Source organism: Apis florea, unplaced genomic scaffold, assembly GCF_048593485.1.
Source record: "Apis florea isolate Af1SG1 unplaced genomic scaffold, ASM4859348v1 contig_2492_pilon, whole genome shotgun sequence".
Lineage (NCBI taxonomy): Eukaryota > Metazoa > Arthropoda > Insecta > Hymenoptera > Apidae > Apis > Apis florea.
The window spans coordinates 2781617-2807908 of record NW_028256593.1 but is presented as its reverse complement, the minus strand read 5'-3'; the positions used below and the strand labels follow the sequence as shown (position 1 = coordinate 2807908).

Below are 26292 nucleotides of genomic sequence, written 5' to 3'. Positions count from 1 at the left end.
ATAAATACTACGTAGGTCGCGGAAGATAATTCATTTGCAAACGAACTCGCTTGACGAATAGATCGAATCTATAATACTTTAATTAAATTTTAGACTTGGAATAATTTTTAAATATTTATAATATCCATTTTAAATTAATATACATTTATCTATCAATATTACAACATTGTTTATTCGTTTCACTTTTTTAATTATTATTTATTTATTGTTTCAATTACTTTTTCATTTATTTTTATTTATTTATTTATTTTTATTATTTATTTTTATTTATTTATTATGATTTCTTCATTTTTTATTCATTTCATTATTTTATATATTTATTTATTTTTATACTCTTGGATTAATTTATCTCTCAATTTTTATTTTTATTCATTTTTTTAAGCGCATATATGCAATATTCAAAACTATCTAATCTAATTTAGGATTTCCAAGATTCTTCTTATATACGAAATTATTCGTTATTAAATTCAAATGCCATCATAATAATTTCATGAATAATAGATTGTGGGATTTTTTACGAAATATACTTTCTACACTCACCTACCATCCGCCCTCATATTATCGTGGAAATCGTATCAAATACTACTTTACTCTTTTCACAATTTGATGGTAGTTTCAGAACGATATTTTTATATTTCTATATTTTGACGAATTGCATGGATTGATAATTTACCCATGGTGGATAACCGATTGACGGTCGATACGACAGTTATCTTTTCAAAACTATCGGAAGCTGACCGCATTGTCGTAGGAATTGAATTTTCGCGAGATCAACAAGTGTCATTTCCACGAAATATGGGTTTTGCCGATAGTTTCGAGATGTCAGTCGGGTTGCCTGTGGCGCAGGCGCGGCCTTCCTCGGGATTGGTCTAAGGACGGGCGGGGGTCCACGAAATGGTCGATATTTTAGCTATAGCGGGCTACAGTGGCGCGAGGCTTTACCGAGGCCAGTCCAGTCTCCTTAAAATCGCCGTGAAACCATCCCTGTTGTGCTGCCGTGTGTTACGTCGCCGTGGTGTCGGGAAATTCGGTACTCGCGTATCAGCGTTGGAGTCATTTTTGTCGTCGAGGCCAGGTGCAGGGGCCCAGAGTGCAGCGCGCGTTGTGCATTCCTACTATTCAGCGATCGACCGTGAAAGGATCAACGCTTTTAGGAGGTACACATGTCGGGAATGACTCGTCGGACGAGAAAGCTTCGTTCAGGCTTGGTCACATCTCTCACGGAATACATTCAGAGTCCTGCGATTTCGAGGCTGAAACACATTTCTGTCCGACCAGCCAGTTCGTCGATAGAACGCTTATTGATTTCTTTCTGTCTCCCTCTGTCTTTCTCCCACTCTCACGGTTTTCCTCTCACTCATGCTAGAAACTGTGGCCGTCGAATCAACTTTTCATGCACTCTGCGCTTACACGAGCCTCGACTGCTGCTTGTTCCCGCTTATGCATCACTTCTCATCCTCGTGATTAACGGTGATTAAAGGCCGTCTTGACAATCTAATCGGGAAAATCTCGAATTCACGGTGTCTCAAAAAATCTAAGTGTGAATTCCAGGATTGCTACGCAGGATCCAGGATTACGAATTCAATCTTTCGATCCTTCTTCGAGTGTTTCGTCATTTTTTGTACACAGTTTCTGTCGATGACGGTCCAAACTGTGTGACCTTCCCACCACTCTCTTACATCTCCCTCTTTCTCTCACCTCCCTTGAAAGGGGCGATAGACATGTCAGCTGTGATCACGTCGATGTTTAAGAACACGTATGATGCTCGTGCTGCTCGTGGAGAAGAAATTTATTGACGAATCGAGGAAACGTGAAGACAGGCGACCGAGTTGGTGACCGAATTTATCGACCAAGCAGGCATCGCCGATATCGAGGAATTCGAGCGTATCGATCTGGACGCGTTTTTGGAATCCAAATTCGAGCGTCACGGCATACATATACGGAGGCTCCATCTTCCGTTCTACGTTCATTCTGCTGAAATCGAAACTATGTAACGGGCGGCATGGTTGGTCAGGGGTTGGGAATCGATCTTTCAAAAATATTTGTTCTATTGTTACATATAGTCATTCTATATAAGATACGTAACTTAAAGAGTTCTTCACAACTCTTTATGATATTTCCTTCTTTATTCTTCTTGAAAGAAAAAGATTTAGAAAGAGGAAAATTTATTGTAAATGTAGAAAACTTGTGATCAAGTAATGGATGCCAAAGGGATGTTGTGTCATTGTTTGAGAATCATTGTTTTGATACTATTTATATAGTAGATTGCTTTTTTTTGTTTGTTTGTTGATATATCTTGGAGGAAAGATTGAAAAAAATTAATCATACGCATTAAGAAAGTTTTTTCAAAATTCAATTAATCATCTTTCAATAATAATTTGTCAAATTGTTATGCTTTTGATCAAAATTTCTCATTGTTTATGTGATGAATATTAAACAAACGAGTTATTTATCTTTTTGATAATTACACTGGAAATATTACATAATATTATCAACATAGATTTTTCTTATTAAAAGTACTTTACTGATAATTTAAAGATTAAAATATACATAAAATATAATTTAACAATAAACTTTATACAGAATTATATATTTAACAGAAGAGTACACGTTCACAAAGTTCACAAATCTTTAATTATGGTTCTGATAACAATTAATCAAGAAAGCTTGTGGGATAGAGACTGTTTAATTTTAATATTTTAATGGAAGAATTGAATGTATTCGAGGTTGAGAGACTCTTAGAGCACAAAGACCTGTGTGTCAGTTGTTGAAGAGTATTAACTATAGAAAAGATACGAGTGCTTGAAACATCATCCAAAGTTTCGTTTGAATAACAATTTATTGTCGTCTAGTTGTTTTTTAGTGCTTGCCCTCAACAATGGCCGAAGTTAACAGTTTTAAGGAATCCTTTATTCTTTAACTTTTATCTTTTTTCTTTTTTCCAATAGAATTTAGAAATATTAAGTTTTATTAACGTGTATATATCTAGTAAAACAAATCAACAATGGCTGTATTTGTAATATTATTTGTAACATAATGACAGAAGACCTTCCAAACGAGATGTTAATTTTTAATTAAATTCTTGCTTGTTAAAAGTTTGATTGAGACATTTGATTTACTACATGCCACAATGCAAAGCAAGAAGTTTAGATTAAAAAATGAAAATGTACAATTATAAGAATCTTTTTTTCAAATTTATCTTCACCCTTCTTGAAATTATTCAATCGATACTCCTTTATATAAGACATACGAATTTTTCTTTTTCGAACGTAGTTGACGTTCAAAATATGCTTTTTAGAAAACTTATTTTTATAAAATTTTCCACGCAGAATAACACAATCTCGAGTTAAACAATAAACTTATCGTCCGAAAATCAATGTTATTAGCTATAAAAATGCCAGGATCATGAAAACAGGGTTCTATCGATTTCATCTTTACGCGAATTTTAATCTTCGTTCCTCCTCGTCGTGTTACACATGTTAGAGGCACTCGTGCAACGCGTTATCGCATCCTTCTGGATGCATTCGTGTGCAGCACGTCAGTGTTTAACGTAGGCGATACGATTATCGCGAACCTTGTTCCACTTTCTTCTCGAGAGAAGAATTGGGCGCGTGTCTTTGATGCCTGCGTAAAATTTTTCGATCAGAATTCCGATATCAAACTTTCCAATTTTCTTCATTTTCGAAAGTATATCGATTTTCCTCCGTAAATTTTTCTATCAGAATTCCGATATTAATCGGAATCAAACTTTCCAATTTTCTTCATTTTCGAAAGTCACGCGTATACAATTTTTATCACATCACGAATTTATCATTTACGTTTCTTTATCGATTAAAATGCGAAAATATCGATAGCCTAATCGTTTAATTCTCCTCTTCATCAACGTCCACGCTTCTTTCTCTTTTGCTTAGAAAAAAGGGGTTCCCCGATGAAAGAGATAAATCATCATTTGTCCACTCTTTTCGGCTCGGGAAGAAGCGCTGATCCTTGACCTTCTTCATCCATCCATCTTATCCTACGATAAAATTTACATTTTCAATACCATGGTATAAATTGAATTGCAAAATCGATAAGCGACAGAATCTTGTTTGTATATAACCCGCTTCGAATACATGTCTCCTTATTGATCTCGGTCAAATCGAATTTGAACGGATCGTACTGGATATCGATACATTCCTTATGGAATTGAAAATCTAATCCTCTCTTTTGATTTCTCAAAATTAATCGTGGACACAAATCGCAAAATTTTCCCTAACAAACAATTATTTTCAAAAGCAAAAGAAACGAAACACCATGGACATGAATTTTTTCCACTCTTTGAACATCCAGAACAATATCTGGCGGTTAGTTATCTGGCCAATATCGAGAAAGAGACAGAGACAGACAGAGAGAGAGAGAGAGAGAGAGAGAGAGAGAGAGAGAGAGAGAGAAGGAAGGATAATTAGCGAACAATTTCCTTCGAGAATCGTTATTATTATCGAGAGTCTGGGGGTCGTCTGGTTGTTTTATCGAAGGGATAGGAACGTTTTAGTTGGACGAGCATCCTAGAAACGAGCGAGGCAGAAACGATGGAACTTGAAATCGTAGGGAGATCTCTGTAGTTCTCCTCTGTGGCTCGAGCGCGAAGAAAATCGATAAGATCCCTCCCACCAAGCGTGAAAGCCTCGCTATGTGTCGGTACCTCGACGTCCACAGTTTATTTATAGACCCTCCATTTCTGAAATTTACTTTCGGCCATAACTGCACAGATCGCTCTTCCAGTGTTACGCTTGATCGATCTGCCAATGTTTTCGACATTGTTTTGTCGGGGAAAACCGTTCGTTCGTCGAAAAACTGTTAATCGTCGATGTACGCTAATTTCGTATATTCTCGCTTCTTGTTCTCGCTTCGCGATAAACACGATCATCGATTCGCTCATTGTTTACTAGGTATCGACGAGTCTGATGTGGTTGGTGTCGTATTTTTAACGTTTTTAAGGTCCTTTTAGATTTATCTTTCCGTCCCAGTGATTGGCATATTTATGGTTACAATTCAACTTTCATTATGTGGATATTATGCAATTTTAAATCGGAAGCAATATGCAGCACACATATGAATAAGGAAAAACTCTTCCTCTTATAATTTCATTTCTTTCGTAATAATAACAGAGAGGATTAAAATATGTAAAAATTTTACTACCTTTTGTATAAATAATGCAATTTCAGATTCATTGTGATATCCAAAATGTATAAAAATATTGCTTTGTCTACATGTTATTTTATATATATATATATATATTATTATTTATTTTTTACATAAATAATAAATTAAGAACCACGTTTCTAACCACGTTGCAAATTATATAATGCAATTTCTAGTCTTGTCACATAGACGTACTGTTTCAATGCCAGACATAGTATTCTTATCTCCTTTATTTCCTTCACCGACTCTACATTTCCCCAAACCATCAACCGTCTGTCTCATTAGTACACGTAACCGGTACACGTCTATAGCAACACCTGGCGTCCGGAAACACGAACTATCCACTCCACGTTGGCCTAGTAAAACAAAGGATGCATAATCTTCGATTACAACGAATGAATTATTTCGCGGTAGCAACAAATCGTTGAACTTCACGATTCGAAGAAAAATTCGTTTGATGAAATCGAAAAATAAATTTTCTAAAAATCTTTATCTACCGATGGTAACTGGATGCAGATGAATCGTCGCAATATTTCGTATGAACGAAACGAATCGATGAATCGTGGATTCTATCGAACCACGTGCTTTTTTTTTTTCACGTCCACCTGTGATTCGAGGTTATCGGATTTGATCGTTCCCATTGCGGGATTATCGATCGTGTGGTTTATCACGAAATGCTCTGGGAAATTGCACTCAATAATGGCAATATGGGATGACAGGAATATGGATGGAGACGAATATTACGGGGGAATTAAATTCTCCAATTTTTTTTTTCTTTAGATTATTTGGTACAACGTTGGAATAAATGAATTGCATCCAAATTTATCGATTGAACGGAGTAGCGGAAAAATATTTGAAAATTTGAAAATTTCGTTCTAAATCATTGTTATATTAATTGGTCACTGTATATATCGGAAACGTTAAATAAAAACACGAATAATAGTCGAAATTTGTCGAAAAACGTTTGAAAAACAAAAGTTGAATGGCACCCATTGGCGCCATTCTTCGTCCAGCCCTGTGTGGGCGTGTTTATAGAGAAACCGCGATACCGTCGAAAGGAACGAGATTACGAGGAACGAGTAAACCCGGAAAGAAACGCACAAGAGTCGCACAAGAGTCGCACAATTGGCTCGACACGAGTGTATATTTCTTTCACTTCCTCAAAAAAAAAAAATTCCATTTTCCTCCGTGCCGTTTATTATCTTCTGTCGCAATTTGTTATTCGTTGAACAAATTCCTCGTTCGAATTTTTGGAAGAAAATTTTTCGTCCGCTTGGAATGTCGAAGGAATTCGAAAGTCGGGCGGAGAACTCGATAAAGGATACCAGGCCAGCCGTGAAGGATTCCGTGCTTGAACTGAGGACGAGAATGGCACGAATGATGTCCATCGTTGATATCACCCCGCACAACAGACGCTCGGTTGGCGATTCGTTTTTTTTTCTTTTTTTTTTTTTTCTTCTTTTTTCCCCCCCTCTCCTCGCGATGAACAACAAGTTCGGCCAATTGCAACGCTAGGCTAGAAGCGAAAGAATTGGTGAACTGTCGACAACGGTACAATATACAAAGCATGTGTAGAGATACATGTGTATTTAGTTCAGTTTTTCCAAATTCATCGTGAATTTTGAATACTTTATTATACGATTAATTAAATAATTGCATTATCGTGCACAATTACAACAAATTTATTATGTCAAGTTGAAATCATGGTGATGAACAGTGAGGATCAAGATCCTCCAAAATAATTGATTAGAGAAATGTGAATTTCATAAATGTGTATTTTTGTAGTGATGAATCACATCTGACTTAAATGTTAAATCTATACACAAATATAACGCATTAGTTAAAAGTATTAATAATAATTGAATAGCAAGAGAAATGTATTTTCGTAGTGATGAGTGAATACTAGCTCAGAGATCAAAGTATTAATTATGTAAAAATCACATTGGTGACGTATATCTGAAACTTAAATGTTAAAAAAAATCTTATACAAATATAGATCACGGTACCACACTGGTTAAAGGTATTAATAAATCCCAAATCCACAGCAATAATAATTGAACAACAACAAGAGAAACAGTAACATATATTAGTAGCATAGTTTAAATGTTAAACAAATCTATACACAAATATAAATTAATTAAAAGTACCAATAATAATTGAATAGCAATTGAAATGTATTTTTGTAATGATGAGTGAATACTAGCTCGGAGATCAAACTGTCAATATAAATTTATATACAGATCGATCACATTGATAACATCACACACCTAACTCAAATGTTAAAAAAAAGATCTATATAAGTATCTAATAATTAGTTAATAAAAGTCTTGATAAATTCCAAATCCATATCAATATACAATCTAATCTAGGATAGATCTAATGCGTACGCGTGTTTAAATGGAAATTTGTTCGCCAGATGGCGGGCCAGGATCCAAAATTTCAGAAGGAGGCCGCGGACCAAAACTTCGATTACATGTTCAAGCTGCTGATCATCGGGAACTCGTCCGTTGGTAAAACGTCCTTCCTGTTCCGCTACGCGGACGATTCCTTCACCTCGGCCTTCGTATCGACCGTGGGCATCGATTTTAAGGTGAAAACGGTTTTCAGACACGACAAAAGGGTCAAGCTACAGATCTGGGTCAGTATACATTCTCCCAATTTGTCGCCTCGCTTCTTTCGAAAGAAATCGCGGATATTTCCAAAGATTGAATTATTCTTCCTTCCTTTCTTCTCTTCCCTTTCGATTTAACTTTCAAAATATCGGAGGAGTAATAATAAAAAATTCGTAATTGCACGTTTCTCGAAACATTTGCGATAAAAAGAAAAATTTGCTCGAAATAAATATACATTTCACAAATCATTTATTATTCAACTGAACAAGCGTGCATTGTCGCCTCCTCGTTTACGATTTACTCGTTTCAAATTGTTTCAAATTACGTTTCCTGTACAAAATAATTTACAAGAGAAAGAAGAGAAGAGTTCGATCGTGTCGATTCATTTCGAACGCTTATCGGTCAATTATCGATCTCGTTAACGTTGTCGATCGTGTTTCAGGACACTGCAGGCCAGGAAAGATACAGAACGATAACGACGGCCTATTACAGAGGCGCGATGGGCTTCATCCTAATGTACGATATCACGAACGAGGAGTCGTTCAATTCGGTGCAAGATTGGGTAACGCAGATCAAAACGTACTCGTGCGACAATGCCCAAGTGATCTTGGTCGGCAACAAGTGCGACATGGAGGACGAAAGGGTGATCACCACCGAGAGGGGCAAGCAATTGGCGGACCAGCTGGGCGTCCAGTTCTTCGAGACGTCGGCCAAAGAGAATATCAACATCAAGGTAACAAAATGGATCGACATTTCTGAAAGAAAAAAAAGTTTTCTCCCTCTTCACCTTGAAAAGTTGAAAGTTTTTAAAATCGACTCTCGTCCTCGAATTTTCCACTCCCCCAAGAAGAGATCCAAAGATTCGAAATTTGGAGGACAGAGTCCCTGCGAGACCAGGTAGAAATCCATTCGAATCATCCATACATTTCCTTCACCTTGCGTGAAAGTTTTTAAAATCGACTCTCCTCGAATTTCCCATCCCTCAAGAAGAGATTCGAACAGGTTTGAACGAGATAATTTATTCGTTCGATCCAAAGATTCGAAATTTGGACAGAGTTGTTACGAGACCAGGTAGAAATCAATTCGAATCATCCATACATTTCCTTCACCTTGCGTGAAAATTTTTATTCGAACAGGTTTGAACGAAAACGATAATATTCGATCCAACTTGGACAGAATTACAAGGATAGTCAGCAGTTTCTTCAAGCTACCACTTTATGAAGAACGCGTGTATATAACGTGGAAACCATTTTCATTTTTCATTCCCCGCCTGTTTACCAGCCCATTATCCTAACTTAAACCGATCGCAGGTTGAAAAAAAAAAAAAAAAAAAAAAAACGTTATCGGCGTCACGTTCCTACTCACGTTTATTTCTATCCGCAAGGTGTGTGTACACACAGCGCCATCTTTATCTTCACCAGACACCAGATATCCTCGATTACCGCTACGATCCCATTAATCATCACCAGCAGCACGGGTCGAATCTATTTCACACCGACGTATCGACGTTCGTCCAAATCGATTTTTCCGCCCACGATTGCGACTACCTTGAGACCTGCCTCGTCGTGACGTAGCTCGTGCTTTTTTTTTTACATTAGACGCAATTTTAAACGGAATGAAAATAAAGGGATTAGCTGAGGTAACAGGATGTTACACATCCAGGCAACTCAAATACACTTAGATTAATGAGAAAAAAAAACATCGCCAGGGAATTAACACGTTGATCAAATGGATGATGGATGATGTCTTCTTGTTCAAGAAAAATAAGATTTTTACACTCGTTTATTTATATTTAAGAAGGTTAGCAATCAAGTAACAGAAGTCCCCTAGAATTATATTGTATTTATTAATGTAAGTATATGTGTAATAATAAAATGTAGGACAGAAAAGAAATTTAATGGGATAAGAGCTGAAGTATAAATATAAAATGTTTTATTGGAATCATAGAAAAATTTAATTTAATTTAAAAACGATAGAAACAGAAAAGAGGGACAAGTGTGATCTGTTAGCGAACCACTCTGTATCTTTATTTAATTTTAAATCTAAAACATAGGAAGATGTTGTTTCGACGAATTTCCACCGACAATACAGAACTGAATTGAAGTTAGACAGCCGATTAGAGACTTATATTTCGACCAGAATACTTAAGATTGACTTTAGAAAATCTCTAAACGAAACAGACGCAAAAGACAGTGAGAACGACTAATTCAGAATCGGTGTTACAAGTACGGCTAATGAAAACTGAGAACCGATATATATAAGTACACCTCAATTAAATTTTATTTTAAAACTTGAGAAACTGAACTGAATTACGCGTTTGATTGTACAACGTGCCATAAACTGTTTAAATTTTTCGATCGATTGAATTTCGTTGCGAAGCGAATTTCCATCAATTTTAAAAGCTAAAGCTACGAAACGTTCGATCTAACCACTTCTGATCCGCAGACGGTGTTCGAGCAGTTGGTGGACATTATATGCGACAAGATGAGCGAATCCTTGGACAACGATCCGACCCTAATCGCGGGCGGAATGGGCCAGGCGAAGGGTCAACGGCTCACCGATCAGCCGACGAATCCAACAGACGACAATTGTAATTGCTAAGAACGTGGACGCTCATCTAACCGCTGATCCAAGAGAGAAGAATTAAGAAGAACGATAATCGATAAGAGGGATATAAAGATTGGAGAAGAAGAAGAAGAGGAAGAAGAAGAAAAAGAAGAAAAAGAAGAAGAAAAAGAATTAATAAATATTAGAAGAGAAACGCGTGTATGTCTATATGTACATGTGTGCGTATGAACGCTGTATGCGTATGTGACCCGTGTGTATCCATAGTGTATACATGTATGCGTGTGCATGGAGAGAGGAGAAAGCGCGAAAGAGAGGAGGAGGAGCAGGAGGAGGAAGAGGAAGGTCGAGCGATAAACGCTGGCACTTCAGTTCACTTCGGTCCTTCTCGCCTTTGTTTTTTTCCGGCCGTTCTTCACTCTGCTCTTTCTCTTTCCTCCTTTCTCGATCGATATATTTATATATGTACACATAAAATATTATTGTATATGCGCAAGGGCGAACTGCGAAACTAATTTCGCGCTCGATAATAATTCCAACCGAATTCTTCTCAATTTCGAAAAACCTTTTTTTTTTTTTATTAAAATCTTATCTTTTATCAAGATTTAAATTTCAATTCCCTCTAACTCTTTGTTATGCTTTGAATTGAAACTATAACGGAACGTTGTGGTAGTTTGTCAAAGTTTGTATTCGTTTCAAGTTCATTTGGCAGATTAGAGAAAAAGTCTCGAGTCTTTTTTTTCTTACATAATAAATCTAAAATTTTCTCTCTTTTTTTTTTTAGTAATCGCTCACAAGATCGATTCACTGACTCGCTATTTATCAGTCACGCGATTCGCCCTGTATAATACATATATAAATATGTATGACGGTTGTAGCCTGATTACGCGGAGGTGTCATCGAGCTAATCCGAGTCCGATCACGAGCAGTTTTTTTTTTCTTTTTTTTTTTTCCTTGGGTTCGACGGGGAAACTCGAAAAGAGGGATTTCATGGATAAAAAGGAAGACGAACATTTGCAAAAAGAGCGAATCTTGAATCCTTTGTTCGTGACAAGAAAAATCAAAAAAACAAAAAAAAAAAAAACGCGTTTAAATTTACCGCCTTTTTCGCCTGCACGGTTGCTGATTCTTGTCGCTCGTAACATTTGATTTCCAATCTTTCTCGTTTTTAAAAAAAGAAAAGAGAAGGAGAATAAGAAAAATTGCATCATTCGGAACAGAAGGAATTCGTGTATTTCGATCGAATTAACCAAGTTTTTCGTTTTCGTTTCGGAAAATTCTGCTCGATTAATCGATGTAAGTTGGACAATAAGCGAGAGAGTGAATCATTTGAAGTGAATCGAACCTAAAAAGAAAAAAAGGAAAGAATTTTTCTCAAAGGTTCGATTTCACTTTCGAACGAGGCATTCGAACGAAAGATAACATAAGGCGGAGATGAACATTGGAACGAGGCAGAACTGCGTTGTCCCTTCGAGAGTCGAGAGCGAACTGATTCAAGGCGTCATCTTTTCCTTTTCCCATCCTTCTTTCTCTGGTCAGTTCGTTCGTGGATCTCTCGAATTAAATTAAATTTGTCAAAATCTCCCTCGAACGAGTTCGATTCGTCGAAAAATTGATAAAAAAAAAAAAGAAAACCGTTGACGACTTTAAGCGCACCTTGAATCGAAAAGATCTGAAATTCTCGACCGGGAAGCGAATAAGGATTTACAGCACCGTCCACGCTTGAAAAATACACAAACATATACACACACACACACACACACACATACAGATGAAAGAAGATACGATTAAAACAAAATCGACAAGGATCTCGCGTGTTTACTAAAATCAAGCACTGGCATCGTGGCTGTTCCATCGATCGATATGCAAGATCACTTTTTTCAAGCGTGTTCGAGGCTCTGGCGCCCCCTGTCGACGCGACAACAAGTTAGAGCGATTCTGGTAACGAGAGCAAAAAAAGAAAAATGAAAAAAAAAAAAAAAAAAAAATGAAAAAAATTGAAAAAAGGAAAAAAAGTCGAAATATATCTGTACGTGTTGTATTCATTCTCAATTGGCGTTTCCTTTCTCTTCTCTTCGAAGAAGAAGAGGAAGCGTGCTCGTGTTTTTTTTCACCAAGAGGAGGCCGATTCTCCCTCGAACCTATCTGTCTCGACGACGTCGATCCGATGCACAACTTTTAAATCTTTTCGATCCTCCTTGAAGGCTCGTTCAAAGCTCGAGCACCTGAGACGATGTTAATAGAAATTGTTCAGCGACGGCTGAAGTACGTTGACGTGGACGCTCGATATCCCGAGTTTATCCCATTGATATAATCGAGAAATTTGATCGATCGAATTTGGGGGACTGAAACGTAGCGAAATTCATATAGTAAGATTGAATAATTCTCTCTCGGGTGAGAGAAGATTATCGTGACTCTTTGACGATGTGTGCGGTCAAGGCTAAAAGATGAATAAGCGGAAGTTATTGGAAATTTTCTAAGAAGTATATTTTTAGCAAAATTGTTCCGTGAATAATTAGAAAGAGAGAAAGAGAGAGAGAGAAAAAATTGAAACCGTGTTGAAGATTGCAAAATTCGTTAAATTTTGTAAAAAAAAAAAAATTAGAGGATTCTTTCTTGTTGTTTCAGCAATCGCGTGACAATAAGAGAAAAAAAATTCGCTTCGGATCGATCGAAAGGTGGGGAGCACGCCGACTTGTTCGCGCATCGATGCCTCCCATTTCTCGAAACGATCTTAATACGATAATAATACGAGGCTCGCGCGATAAAACAGAGAGAATCGATGTTGGCAAACTTTTTTATCGACGTCCAGTGGCGAAGGACGGATCGCACACACACACACACGATTTGCTTCCGAGAGAAACAACCATCCAAACAAGCAGAGAGTATTTCATATCTGTATCACTTGGACAACAAACATCTATGCGATGTTTGGAAAATTACGGGGCATTCATTGATTTTTTTCGTTGTATGTAACGAGAACGGCGTTTATTTTAAGATTTTTTAAAGCGTTCCACGATATATATAATATACATACATATACTGTATTTTGACCATGAATATAGATATAAAAGGAGAGAAGCAACAATGCGCGCATCGATATTTGGCGTCAATTATCATTGAAAAAAAAGAAGAAGAAGAAGAAAAAAAGATAAGCGTCCAATCCGATTACTTCAGTCGTTGCTCGGCGTTAAAAACCTACTAGGCAAGCTGCCCTCTGTACATAAAAAAATATATATATATATATATAAATACCTATTATATATTATATATATAAATATATATATATATTATTGAATCTGTAATGAAAAGTGTACTGTAAGCGTTAATTATTTCGTGTCAACTCAGATACGAGTCACTAAGTCGCGGAAAATGCAGCCTGCGCCACCGTGTAATCGAGAATTAAAGAAATTATAAAAGGAAAAAAAAGGAGAAAATGGACAAAAAAAAAGACGAAAAAAAGAAGAAAAAATAATAATAAAAAGGAAGGAAGGGAAAAAATTATCTATATCGATTGTACGATTGTATATCGATCAAAAATCGGAGAAAAATAAAACTGTGCTGTTAATGTGGAGGTAATGATGATCGACGGAAATCAAAGAGTCTCTCTCTCTCTCTCTCTCTCTCTCTCTCTCTCTCTCTCTTTCCGTTTGTATTTTTCTTTTCTCGATTTTTTTTTTCTTTTTTCTTTTTTTTAAATTAAGATTCGACTCGACGCTCAAGAATAATCTAATTTTTTATTTCGATCTTCTTCTCCCCAACAACAAATTTTTTTATTTCGTGTTTTTTTTATTACATCTCTTCCTGTACTTAATATCATCTTTCTGATATTATCTTTCAGAATGGATCACGTAATAATAATCAAGCATATTCGTGAGATTAAATTATAATTATCCAATTTAATTATGAATTATTATAAAAATTCTTTGCTCGGTTCCCAATCCTCAAGATCATCATCAACAAAACTCTTTTATTTTTTCACAATATTAAAACTTATGACGTTAAAAAAAAAAAAAAAGAAAAAAACGACGATCACCACATATTTCAATATCTCAAGAAATATAGTATTTTCTAAAAATAAATTTCTTCTTAACTTCGTACTTGAATAGCCTCCAAATTCATAAAATTTGAACAGTTAATGAAATTAAATATGTAAATTTCGAATGATAATTAACATAACAACGATATTCACTACAGTAAAGGATTAATGGATGATCATGAATGATCCAATGATTACCTATGATAAATCTATTTTCTGCAATTTCCATTCACCTGTCCAAGGATAAACGATTAAGTTAATAATAACAAGTATTTACACTGATTCTCCATAATAATTATCTATAATTTCTCGTACGAACGACGAGAGTTCAAACGTTAATTAGAATCGTTCTAATTAACGAATAAAGATAGAGGAAATTATATTCCATCGTCACACTACTTGAAAATTACAATCGCAATTAAATTAATCCCTGAATAACATTTATTGAAAGATAACGTTGTACTAATACAATATTATTTTCAACTTTTTTTTCAACAATTGTTTTGTCTTTTTGCATACTAACTACAAGTAATAAATCTTGGAATCTTATAATTTATCGAGTAAAAATTTCATAATTATAAAGAATCTAATTAAAAGAATAATAAATGGAAACACAAAGCTTCAAAAGCTTCAATTCGTGATCTTGATCTCTCATATATATAAATCATCATGGATCATCATATGAATATATGAATCAGCAGAATTGATCTTATAATTCATCGAATAAAAATTTCATAATTGTAAAAAATCTAATTAAGAAAATAATAAATGGAAACACAAAGCTTCAATTCACGAGCTTGATCTCTCATGTATAAGTCGTCATGGATCATCAGGAATATAGGATTACATGTGAATCGATCTTATAATTCATCGAGTAAAAATTTCGAGTGATTGTAAAAAATCTAATTAAAAGATGATAATAATTGAAAACATTCTAAAAAACTCGACTCGTGATCTTGACACATGATGGATTAACATTTTTGTGTGAATAGATATGAATCAGCATAGTGTAAAAGTGTTATATACCTCATCTTACGAAAATCAAAGAAACTATCCAGACTTCTAACGTTTTAAATACATTGACATCCCTAGATAGAACTTCTTGATCATATTTTAGGATATGAAGTTCAAATCTCTCGACACAAAGTGATCGCTAAAAGGCTTTTAGCACGCAGCTTAACGAACTTCTGATAACAAGACTGGCAACATTCCCTGTTGAGTGCTTCCAGCCAAGCTTTTAGAGCTTCATCGACTTTGACTGGAGAACTGTCTACAATCGTACTCAAATTTTGCCTGCCTCGCGTAATACGTGTTTATTAAAAGTTTATAAAAATTTCCTCGCCAAAAGAATCGATCAAAAAATCGATATCGTTGTAAGTATTCTAACATTATCAGATTCATTAACATTATTCGAATATATAAACTAATTACACTTGAGTGGTTGATCAGAAGGAATATTTATCACTCTTTTGTCGAATCATCAAGTTATTCCTTAACTACATTTATTCCAAACATAGACATTTTAACTTTATCAGATTTGCAACCAAAGATGGGTTGATTAAGAATGATCAGAAGAAATATATATTCATTCTCTCGTGGAATCATCAAATTATAAATTTGAATAAAAACTCGAATCAAGTTTTATTCCTTAATTTTATTCCAACCACTAAAAATATCGTTTCTAAAAATAATTATAATCCAATTTTTTAAAAGTCACAATAAATATATATTCTATTCTATAACTCCATTAATAATAAATCCTCATACATTCAATAATTTTAAAAAAAAAAAATTCTAATATCCAAGAGAACCCTGTTAAAAACGTCGTTGAAAAATCGCGACACACATTGGAGATCACGTTTTAACGTTAAAATTGGTTATGATGAGGAGATAACGCGGAAATTGGTGTCGAAGATAGCAGCGACTCTCGGCGGAGAAACTTGGAAGATCGATCGAAAACTCTCGAGGTTGGAACTCGTTAAGTTCCGGGTCGCAATTAATTCCTAATTGTCCCGTAACGAAGAGATCCGGGAGAGATTCATATTTTCGGTGTATAAAGGGGGACGACATTTCCTGTCACGTAGCCGGGCGGGGAAGGAATTTTAAGTGGCATCGATCCACTTTCATTAACGTCCATTTTCCAAAAAGGAAAGGAAAGGATTTTTCGGGCGAAACATCGACGGACGGAAGAAATCGCGCCCCATGAAGCGAGATTAAACATGCTCCAGGATGGAGGAAACTGGGTTAGGCGAACTATTAAAAGACGGCCGACACTCGTGCCCGTTTAATATTTTTATATTAAGCACCGTTGCCTGATTATTTCTCGCCGCTGTGGGATCCTCGAACACAATTTTTTTTCCTTGACTTTTTAAATCTCTGCCTCGTGTCGATTGGATCAATTGATTGTCGAAACCGTGAAATGTTGAAATGTCGAGACTCGTAATAAGGAGAATTTTTCTTTTTTAATTTGTGCGAGTTGAGGTATTTGGAAGAATACCGCGAGGATCGTTCCTTTTTTCTCTTCTAACTTCTAGTTAAGTGGAAAGTGGGGCGCTGTAAATTACAAAAGAATCATAAATTTATTTATCAAAGAATCGAGAAAAGATTCTTCGTTCAAAGAAATGAAAATTTATATAAATATTCTTATTTTTGTTTGAATTTCAAAATTGTTAAAATAACTCTGGTTTATTTTACTGGTCTTTATTTTTTCCAAGGTAGGATAGATTGTATCAAGAGTATCGACATCTTTCAGAAGGATAAGTTGATCACTTTAGAGAAGAGGAGAGAAAAGCTTGTTTAAACATGAAAATTTATAACTATAAATTATTCTTCCTGATATTCATTTTATATATGAAGTATATATAGCAATACAATTTTTGTTAGAATTTCAAAACTGTTAAAATAAGTCTGGTTCAGTGTGTTCATTTTATCCAAGATGGGATAGATTGTATCAAGAGTATTGACATCTTTCAAAAAGATAAGTTGATCACCTTAGAGAAGAGGAGAGAAAAGCTTGTTTAAACGTGAAAATTTATTATTAACTATAAATATTCTTCCTGATATTCATACTATATTTCAAAATTATTAGAAAGATTCAATTATATGTCAATGTGTACAATTATAATTATTCTTCTCTGATATTTTATATATGAAATACAGTAACGCAATTTTTGTTATAATTTCAAAATTGTTAAAATAATATTAGAATTAGATTCAATCACATTTCAGTGTGTATTATTTATTCCAAGATTTATTCCAAGATAGGATGGATATCAGGACTATTGACATCTTTCACAAGGATAAGTTGTTCGCTCTGTAAAGAAGAGGAGGAGTCAGAGAAGGTAAACCGACATCCAAGGAAAAAGAATCGTGATTCGCAGAGGAAAAGGTAGAGAAAAGAATTTTGTCGATTCCGTGCCAATATATATTAGCCCTTTCATGACAGTTCACATCAAACTCGGTGAAGCATATCTCCAATTCTGAACTTTTCTTGGCCAGAAATCCCAAAGCACGATGACGAAATAATATCACGTTGTGCGATATTTGTTATAATGCCAATATATATTAGCCATTTTCCTCCATGACAGTTATCAAACTCGATGAAGCATATCTCCAATTCTCAACTTTTATTGGCCACAAATCCTGATATCACGATCCATGGATAAAATAATATTAAGTGTCATAAAAATTATATTAATATCTCAAAGAAGAAAAAAAATAAATAAAGTGAATTATTAATAAATCGAATATGTTAAACACACAATGTCACAATTCTCACGAAAGCAAGACATTTTAAAAAATTATGAACAATAATTATTATGGTTAATTGGTTATTAAACGAAACGAGAATTTCGGTCAAGTAGTGGAAGGAATAATAAAAATGACCTTGTACTTGTGTATAAGTGTACGACCTCCATACTTTCTTCGTTTCTTCCGCTGCACTTGGGCAACATCGAGCGTGTTTTGTACAAAAACTCGCAATCCCATCAAAATTTCGAAAATTTGGAAGCGATCTTTGAAGAAAAAATATTCTATCCATCAGCGGTAAAAAATTCCACTCCGTTCTCGCAGAGAAAACACGAATCTCGAATTAATAATGCGCGAGATTTAACGAAGCGTTCGATCGATATTAAATCGATCCGATTCCCGACTTTGATACCTGCAAAGTTACAACCAAGTTCCTCCAACCTCTCTCCGCCTATCATCCTTCGATTCAGGTTACAATCTTCCGTTCGTACATTATTCGTACGAGCACGGGTTGCCACACGTGTCTCGACGTTTTATCGATCCCTTCGACACGCTCCTCGCCTCAAAATAATTGCACGCAAAAGAAGGTTAAGAGACACGGTTCTTCCTTCCCCCTCCCTCCTTTGTACGCGAGAAGATCGGAATTTCATGACCGGTCGACGTGCTGATGAATATTAACGCCATATCGACCGTTTACAACAATGTGTGAACAATGGCCTCGCCTCGTCATCGGAATACGCGGATAGGAAATACGTTGATCGTTGCCTCGATATTTTATCGTCGACACGCAGTTATAAAGTTTTCGCGAGAAAATTTTGTTCCAATTGAAATTAATTTTTTTCTTTCCGAACGGACGTTGGAGGTAAAATTATTTTCAGACGAAATAATTTCTGGTATTCGTTCGTGAGAGAATTATTCTCCGAAGCATCACCCCCAAACGTATATAACCCATGAATTGTACAACATCATAAAAGGCGAAGTGAATTTCTTCCTTAATTGCTATTCTGAACGATTCAAGATATCAATTTGTATTACACGAGATCTCGTTATCGAAACGTTTTATGGGTAAATAGATATTCATTTTATTATTATTGAATTAAAGAATTCTAATTTCGTTGAAAAATTGCAGTTATTATTCGATAATCGCGATATTAAAAGAAATAAAATTATCAAGCGTGAGAAAGATATATATATATATATATATATATATATATATAGTGTATACGTATACGCCGCCATGATTCGTCGACGCCAAACACTTTCACGTTATCGTGTATTCTGAACGACGTCGTAGTAGGAAGAAACAAAAGCGGAGAACAACGTTTGCTGGAGGGGAGAGAAAAGGGCTTGCGCGCCGCTGGCGTGCAGTTTTTCTTCTGCACTCGAATACAGACTGGGATATGCTCTCTTGGTAGACTCCACTCGACCCCTTGAGGAGTGACACAAGATTTCGTTGGACCTCGACGCGAGTGTACCCTTTCATCGTCGATTTCTTTCTTGTCATTCACCGTCAGGTGCAAAGAATTCGTGTTATATTGACACGAGGGGAAGGGAAGAAAAATTTCTTCCTAACTGAATTTCATCTTTCGACGATATGCAGATGAAATATATATATATATTAAAAATGAATCTTCTTTATTTGTTGATAATAAGTATCTTTATACATTTATTCTTTAATTTTTCTTTGTGAAAATGAAAAACTAGTGGAATAATTTTCGTTTCGACAAACATTGTTTGTCGTAGATTATTTTCACTAATATCTCTTATCTAACGTTGGAAGCAATTTCCAACGACTTCTTTTTCGGCTCAGTTTTTAATGGAAGATCAACAATCTTGACTCTCGTAGACGTTCGTCCCAACACTTTTACAATCATCTTAGAAATATTATATTTGCGATTTTAAGAACGCAATTCTTCGATCCAAAAAATTACCAATAACTATCTGAAAAATATTCCAAGTTTACAAATTCTTACAAAATCTTCGCTATTCAATCCTTGTATTCACGAACAATTCGTAATATAAATTTATTTTCAAAACGGTTAACATTGGGACGGAAGGATTGCGGTCCAATTCGACGAGTGTGCATGCGCTTCACAACGATCCACACTGTCCATTCGTTGGCCAATCGTCGATCTTTTCTTTCCTTTGTTTTCGGTGGATATTCGTAAAATATACCGCGGTCACGGAGGTCCGTTGCTCGCATTCGAGAATACACACAGTCGTGGAAATATCCGATCCCTTCCGAGCCAACGCCCCCCCACTCCTTTGTCGCGTGTTTCCCTACGTTAACGCGTGCCATCGACACGAGAGCAGTGAGTCAGTGGTGCGCGGGCCTTCGTGGCGTAAGGACGTGCGCCATGTTCGTCGCGTTGTTCGCGTAAACGCGTGTGCTCCTTCGTCCATCTCGCGTGAGTGCGTGTACAATCACAGAAAAAATACTCCGATCTTTACTGCCTTTCGCCAATCGAACCGTCTGTCGTGACTACATCTTGCTGCACCGATTTTCTCGTTTTTTCCCCCCCTTCCCCCCTCTGTGCCTATCTTCGATCGTGTCGAGAGATCTCGCGACGATGTCGTCTCTTTATCGATGACAAGGTAATGACAATTTTTAAATATAATTTATCTCGATTTCTACTCGACTTTAGAATTATAAAAAAAAAAAATTAATAGATAGAGATAGATAGTTTAAAAGTCGTTAGATAGCAATCTGAAGTATTTTAATCCAGGATAATAAATTGAATGTTATAATTCGATAATTGTGAAAATTATAAAGTGTTAGAGAAAGGATCAACCAATAATTAATGTTGGTGTTTTTAATTGGAGATCTATATAGAATTTTGAAACGTCTTAAGGCATATACATTTATAGATGCGGCAATCTTAGCAATGATTATTGATCATTATAAATGTGTGTAAGAAGATTAAAAAAATCTATAAAACTAGGTTGGATATGAGTTTATATTTTTGCGGACAAGTTAAACTTTTAAACAAAATTTTTAATATTTTATCATATACCATATTGAACATTGAAATAAATTGAATATATCGTGTCACATAATTTTTTTTTTATCCCTAGAATATGATAAAAAATGTTGGACGAAATTCTCATCTATTTAATAAATTGATATATTTATTCGATTTCGATTATTTAACCCAGCTAAACTATTTTACGATCCATTTACCTTTCGAGGAATTTGATATTTGTTTACGTATTTCTTAACATAGTCCAGATTTCGGCTTGTTATTTCGGCCAATGTATTCTGTTACAATTTTTGGCCAGTTAGCCTGACATTGACAAATACAATGTGGGAATTGGAGATTCTCCAATGTATACCTAGACGCCATTAATTATTTTAATGGACAACAAAATGTAAATTTAAGGAAATTGGATTCGGTAACAGGATCGATTTGAAATTATTTTTCGTATTTAATTTTCATATTGGGGCTACGTTAAATTTCGACGATGATATCACAACATACGCGAATATATTTGAGAATAAAATGAATATCGCGTTTTGTCTAAAAATAATTTCGATCTTTATCTCTAATTTTTTTCATTTTCTATCGAACTTGCATCTTAATAAAATTGCCATTTCTCGTGCATTTTCAAACAAATATTTTTTTCTCTTCCATGATCGCATTTTCCAACGGATTTTTCAGAATAAAAAATTTCTGAGAACAACTGACAATGCTTCCTTTCTTCTTCTTCTTCTTCTTCTTCTTCTTCTATGGTATAAAAGAAAGAAAAATCGCATTATGATACTCCTCTTCAACAATTAGCCTCTCTCTTACTCTTTCTCTCTTACACTCACGTTAGAACAGAAATTTCTTCTTAAAAATAAAATAAACACCACGTTTTGGTTTTAATTGAAAAGCGTAATTGATTTTCCGTTTCTGATATCAGGATAACCATTTTACCTTTCGAGCCTCTGCACGATTAATTAATCGCACAAATTATATTCAAATTAAGGCGAAAACAAATTTATCGGATTTTAAAATCGTTCACGAGGAAATTTCTTTTGAAATTGAAAACGTAGCGTTCCAAGGAAATCCTTTTCGAAAGCTGCGCAACACTTGCCGCGAAATAAGCTCGATAATCTCATATCGGTACACTCGATCGTGTACCAACGAGGGTTTCTTAAAAATCTACCGACAGATCTACTATTACTAGGATCAAAGGCAAAAAAGTTTTTAAATTAACTTAATAAGTTAGAAGAAAACCACTTTCCATTATTCCAGATACAAACCTGATCCCACTTTTCATCCTTCCCTCCTCCTTTTTCGAACGATCTTCTTTCGATCGTCGATCGATGGAGGAAATTTAATAAAAGTTGAAGTTACGAATAAAGCCACGTTCAAAATATGATAATAATCGGCAAATAATCGGCAAACGTTACACGTTCAATTGTATACATAGTTTGGAATAATTGTTCAAACTTTATTCGAAATTTTTAACTATAATCATTTTTTTTAATTTTATGCACGATGCATTATCCTTTATCCTTCGAATTTATTCTTTCATCCATTCTTTTTCCAACGATCAGTGATTGGCAAAACAAACGTTGAAGTTACTTTTATATTCAAAATATATAATAACAATACGATCAACTATAACGTAGCTACGAATAATTATTCAAACTTTATTCGAAATTTTTAACTATATTTTTAACACTTTTTCAATACATTCGATACAAACTTGATCCCACTTTTTATCCTTCGAATTTATTCTTTCGAATTTTACCTCCTCCATCCACTCTTTTTCATTCGATGACGGGCAAAATTTAAATAAACGTTACTCCCACATTCTATAATCCATGTTCAAAATATATATATAACAAATAATTGGCAAACGTTACACGATCAACTACAACATACGAATAATTATTCCAAACTCACTTTATTCGAAATTTTCAACTATATTCGCTTTTTCAACGGGCCAATGAATTCGCGATAAACGAGAAGTCGACCAAACGCGTCTTTCTCTTTCCTTCTATTTTTATATTCTTCTCTCGATTCAAAACAGAGAGAGAAAAAGAGAGATCCCGCCACACATATCCATCCATTTCAATTCCGCCTGTTCGTTGTGGCATCCAATTATCGACATCGTCGATAAGAAACCATCTGTTTCGCTGAATCGATGAATTCCGCCGCGGTGGAGGGCCGCGCCGGCGGATTAGATCGCCGCGGTTGGACGAGGCTGATCTACATGATAATCGGCCGGTTGCGGGCTTCCCTTCGAATACCTGAGACCCGTATAAATTAATATTTCGAATTGGAGCGGTCGGGAAGACCGACAAGTGTTTTCAGACAGCGGTTATATGGGGCGCAGGCCTTTGCCCAGCTCTACCCTCTCCTCTCCCCTCCTTCCACCCCGTTTTGAATATTGGGATAGCGAGTCGAGCGTGGTTTATATCCCCCTACTTGGCCAACTCTGATCCTCGGTTGAAATCGAGGCGTCGAGGCGAGATTATTGGGATTTTAGATTTGCATGGCGATCGTTTCTCGAAAGTGAAATTGTTAAGGCGTTTGATTAAAAGGGCGTCTCGTTGTTGTTCGTTCACATTCGATCCCTTCGAATTCTCTCGATCTTGATAAAATACTTTTCTCAACGAACTTTTCTTTCTCCTGGTTTTTCTTTTTTTTTGAAGAGGAGGAAGTTTTATCAAGTCGACACTATTTTTTTGATGAAAATTTTAAAACCAAGTTATTTATACGTCTGGCAGTTTCTCATGTGATATTTTGTAAAACGTTCACCCTTGTGGAAGTGGAACCTGATAGAGAATTCGCGTGTATATTTTTTTTTTTCTTCGAGCTGCAGACTTTGCAAGGCTTTCGGGGATATTTTTTTTTTTTTTTCCTCTTCTTTTCCTCCAACAATTTGCTCCTCGAGGATGCGCCGTTTCTCGACGATATTACCTGGAGGAGTCTATCTTTGGAGGATTCTCCTAGCTGGTTGAATTTGGATATTTTTTCTCCTGGGAACTTTCAATTTCGCTGTAATCACTTTCTTCATTATCACTTCCTATATATCGAATAACTACATCCGCATAAATTCTCTCACAGATTTCCTCATCTTCCACAGAAAATTCTTTCCATTTGCTTGCTTAATTTTTACAAAATTATTAAAAAAATACTACTTAAAAAGCATAAGGTAGGTTCAACAGACAGACAGTGCTACGACTAATGGTAACAAGAAGAAAAAAAGACCCATTAAAAATGAAAAATTAACATAGCGTAATAAAAATTAGCAAGCAAAAACGTAAATCTACGTTAGGAATGTGAATTTACGTTTGTTAAGCGTTAAATAACGTGAAATAACGTTGAAGAAACGAGAAAGTTGGTGCAAACTTGGAACAACAACTTTGGAATCCTGTCAAATGCGCGTCAGAGGCTCTCCCCCCCTTTTCTGCAAGTGTAATGCAATATTCAGTATACCTTTTTTCTTCTTCTTCTTCTTCTTCTTCTTCTTCTTCCCGCCCGCGGTGTGAAACAGGTTGGAAATCTAATTCCGATTGAAGTGAACCGTTCCAAAACATTTTCATCCACTTCCACTCGACTCGACGTGTTTACCACGATTTATCTTTTCTATCCTTCTCTGTGTGTGCATCGGCAAAAAGCTCCTCGAGGAGGAGCTTCTTGTCTGTCGCTGCTAATAGACACCAGATACTATTTATAAGTACACTCTTTCGGAGACACACAACCGAGTATTTTTAAGGTTGCTTGCACTCAAGTTGTCGTTTCGAAACGATGTAGATCTCTTCGATCCTTCATTTTTTTTTCTCTCAAAATGAGCCATGGACATGTGATTGAAATAAAAAAAAAAAATAATTGCGACAATTCAATTGCGTTTGACGAGACTTATCGTTAGATCACTTCCTTTGCACTCGTATGTCGCTATCCTTCATTTTGTTATTATAAACACATTATTATATACATTATAGTATCACATTCTAAACACTCTTGTTACAACGTTTTCTTTTACTTTACATGCTTAAATGTGTGTGCATATATAAAATAAAATAAATAAATAAAAGATATATATATATATATCATATATAGTCGCTCTGCGCTAAGATACCCATGAGATACTCTATAGGTAACTATAGTTACTCTGCACAAGATGCTACTGACGTATTTTGAGCAACTATAGTCGCTCTGCACAAGATGCTATAGAGATATTATAGATAACTATAATTGCTTTGCATAAGATTCCACTGACATACTATAAACGATTATAGTCATTCTGCATAAGATGCCACTGATGTATTATGGGCGACTATAGTTGCTTTGTATAAGATGCCACTGACATACTATAGGCGATTATAATTGCTCTGCATAAGATGCCATTAACGTACTACAGACAACTATAGTCGCTCTGCATAAGATGCTATAGAGATATTACAGGTAACTATAGTTGCTTTGTATAAGATTCCACTGACATACTATAGGCGACTATAATCGCTTAGCATAAGATGCCATTAACATACTACAAGTAATATATATAGTAAGTAATATATAGTATAGTCGCTCTGCATAAGATATAGAGATATAGAGATATTATAGATAACTATAATTGCTTTACATAAGATTCCACTGACATATTATAGGCGACTATAATCGCTTAGCATAAGATGCCATTAACGTACTACAAACAACTATAATTACTCTACACAAGATGCTACTGACGTATTATGGGCAACTATAATCACTCTGCATAAGATGCCACTAACCTATTATGAGCAACTATAGTCGCTCTGCATAAGATGCTATAGAGATATTACAGGTAACTATAGTTGCTTTGTAGATTCCACTGACATATTATAGGCGACTATAATCGCTTAGCATAAGATGCCATTAACATACTACGACCGACTATAATCATTCTGCATAAGATACTAATGAGATATTCTATAGGTGACTATAATCGCTCTGCATAAGATACTATAGAGATATTATAGATAACTATAATTGCGTTGCGTAAGATTCCACTGACATACTATAGGTGACTATAGTCGCTCTGCATAAGATGCCATTGACGTACTACAAACAACTATAATCACTCTGCATAAGATGCCACTAACCTATTATGAGCAACTATAGTCGCTCTGCATAAGATGCCACTGACATACTACAAACAATTATAGTCGCT

General features: G+C 35.4%; 2 protein-coding genes and 2 long non-coding RNA genes across 11 annotated transcripts in view; 2 read left to right on the top strand and 2 right to left on the bottom strand.

Annotated features, from left to right (window-relative positions):
• The window catches only part of LOC147657931 (uncharacterized), a 43205-nt gene that overhangs the window by 8468 nt on the left and 8445 nt on the right, over positions 1–26292 (bottom strand). The window lies entirely within an intron of this gene.
• Positions 922–13958, top strand: Rab3 (RAS oncogene family member Rab3). 4 transcript variants are annotated; one of them, XM_012487148.3, is made up of 4 exons: positions 922–1157; positions 7598–7819; positions 8236–8526; positions 10239–13958. In XM_012487148.3, the coding sequence occupies exons 2-4, from the start codon at positions 7598–7600 to the stop codon at positions 10392–10394; spliced, it is 669 nt and encodes a 222-aa protein (XP_012342602.1). In that variant the 5' UTR covers positions 922–1157; the 3' UTR covers positions 10395–13958. The 4 variants fall into 4 exon arrangements, with proteins under 4 accessions (XP_012342602.1, XP_031772672.1, XP_086762303.1 ...); XM_031916812.2 differs by lacking the exon at positions 922–1157 and adding an exon at positions 6290–6600; XM_086906177.1 differs by lacking the exon at positions 922–1157 and adding an exon at positions 6671–6732.
• Positions 2336–24776, bottom strand: LOC147657932 (uncharacterized). 2 transcript variants are annotated; one of them, XR_015291600.1, is made up of 2 exons: positions 4682–5066; positions 2336–4015 (listed from the first exon to the last, which is right to left on the bottom strand). It is a non-coding gene; the product is annotated as an uncharacterized LOC147657932 (long non-coding RNA). The 2 variants fall into 2 exon arrangements; XR_015291601.1 differs by lacking the exon at positions 4682–5066 and adding an exon at positions 24579–24776 and having other exon boundaries at positions 2502–4015.
• Stacl (SH3 and cysteine-rich domain-containing protein) overlaps positions 20451–26292 on the top strand; it is a 67037-nt gene continuing 61195 nt past the window's right edge. For 3 of the 4 annotated variants that reach the window (XM_086906168.1, XM_031916808.2, XM_031916807.2), the window contains exon 1: positions 20451–20739. The gene's annotated coding sequence lies outside the window, so the exon portion shown is untranslated. The remainder of the gene's footprint in view (positions 20740–26292) is intronic. The other variant, XM_086906167.1, reaches the window with a different exon arrangement.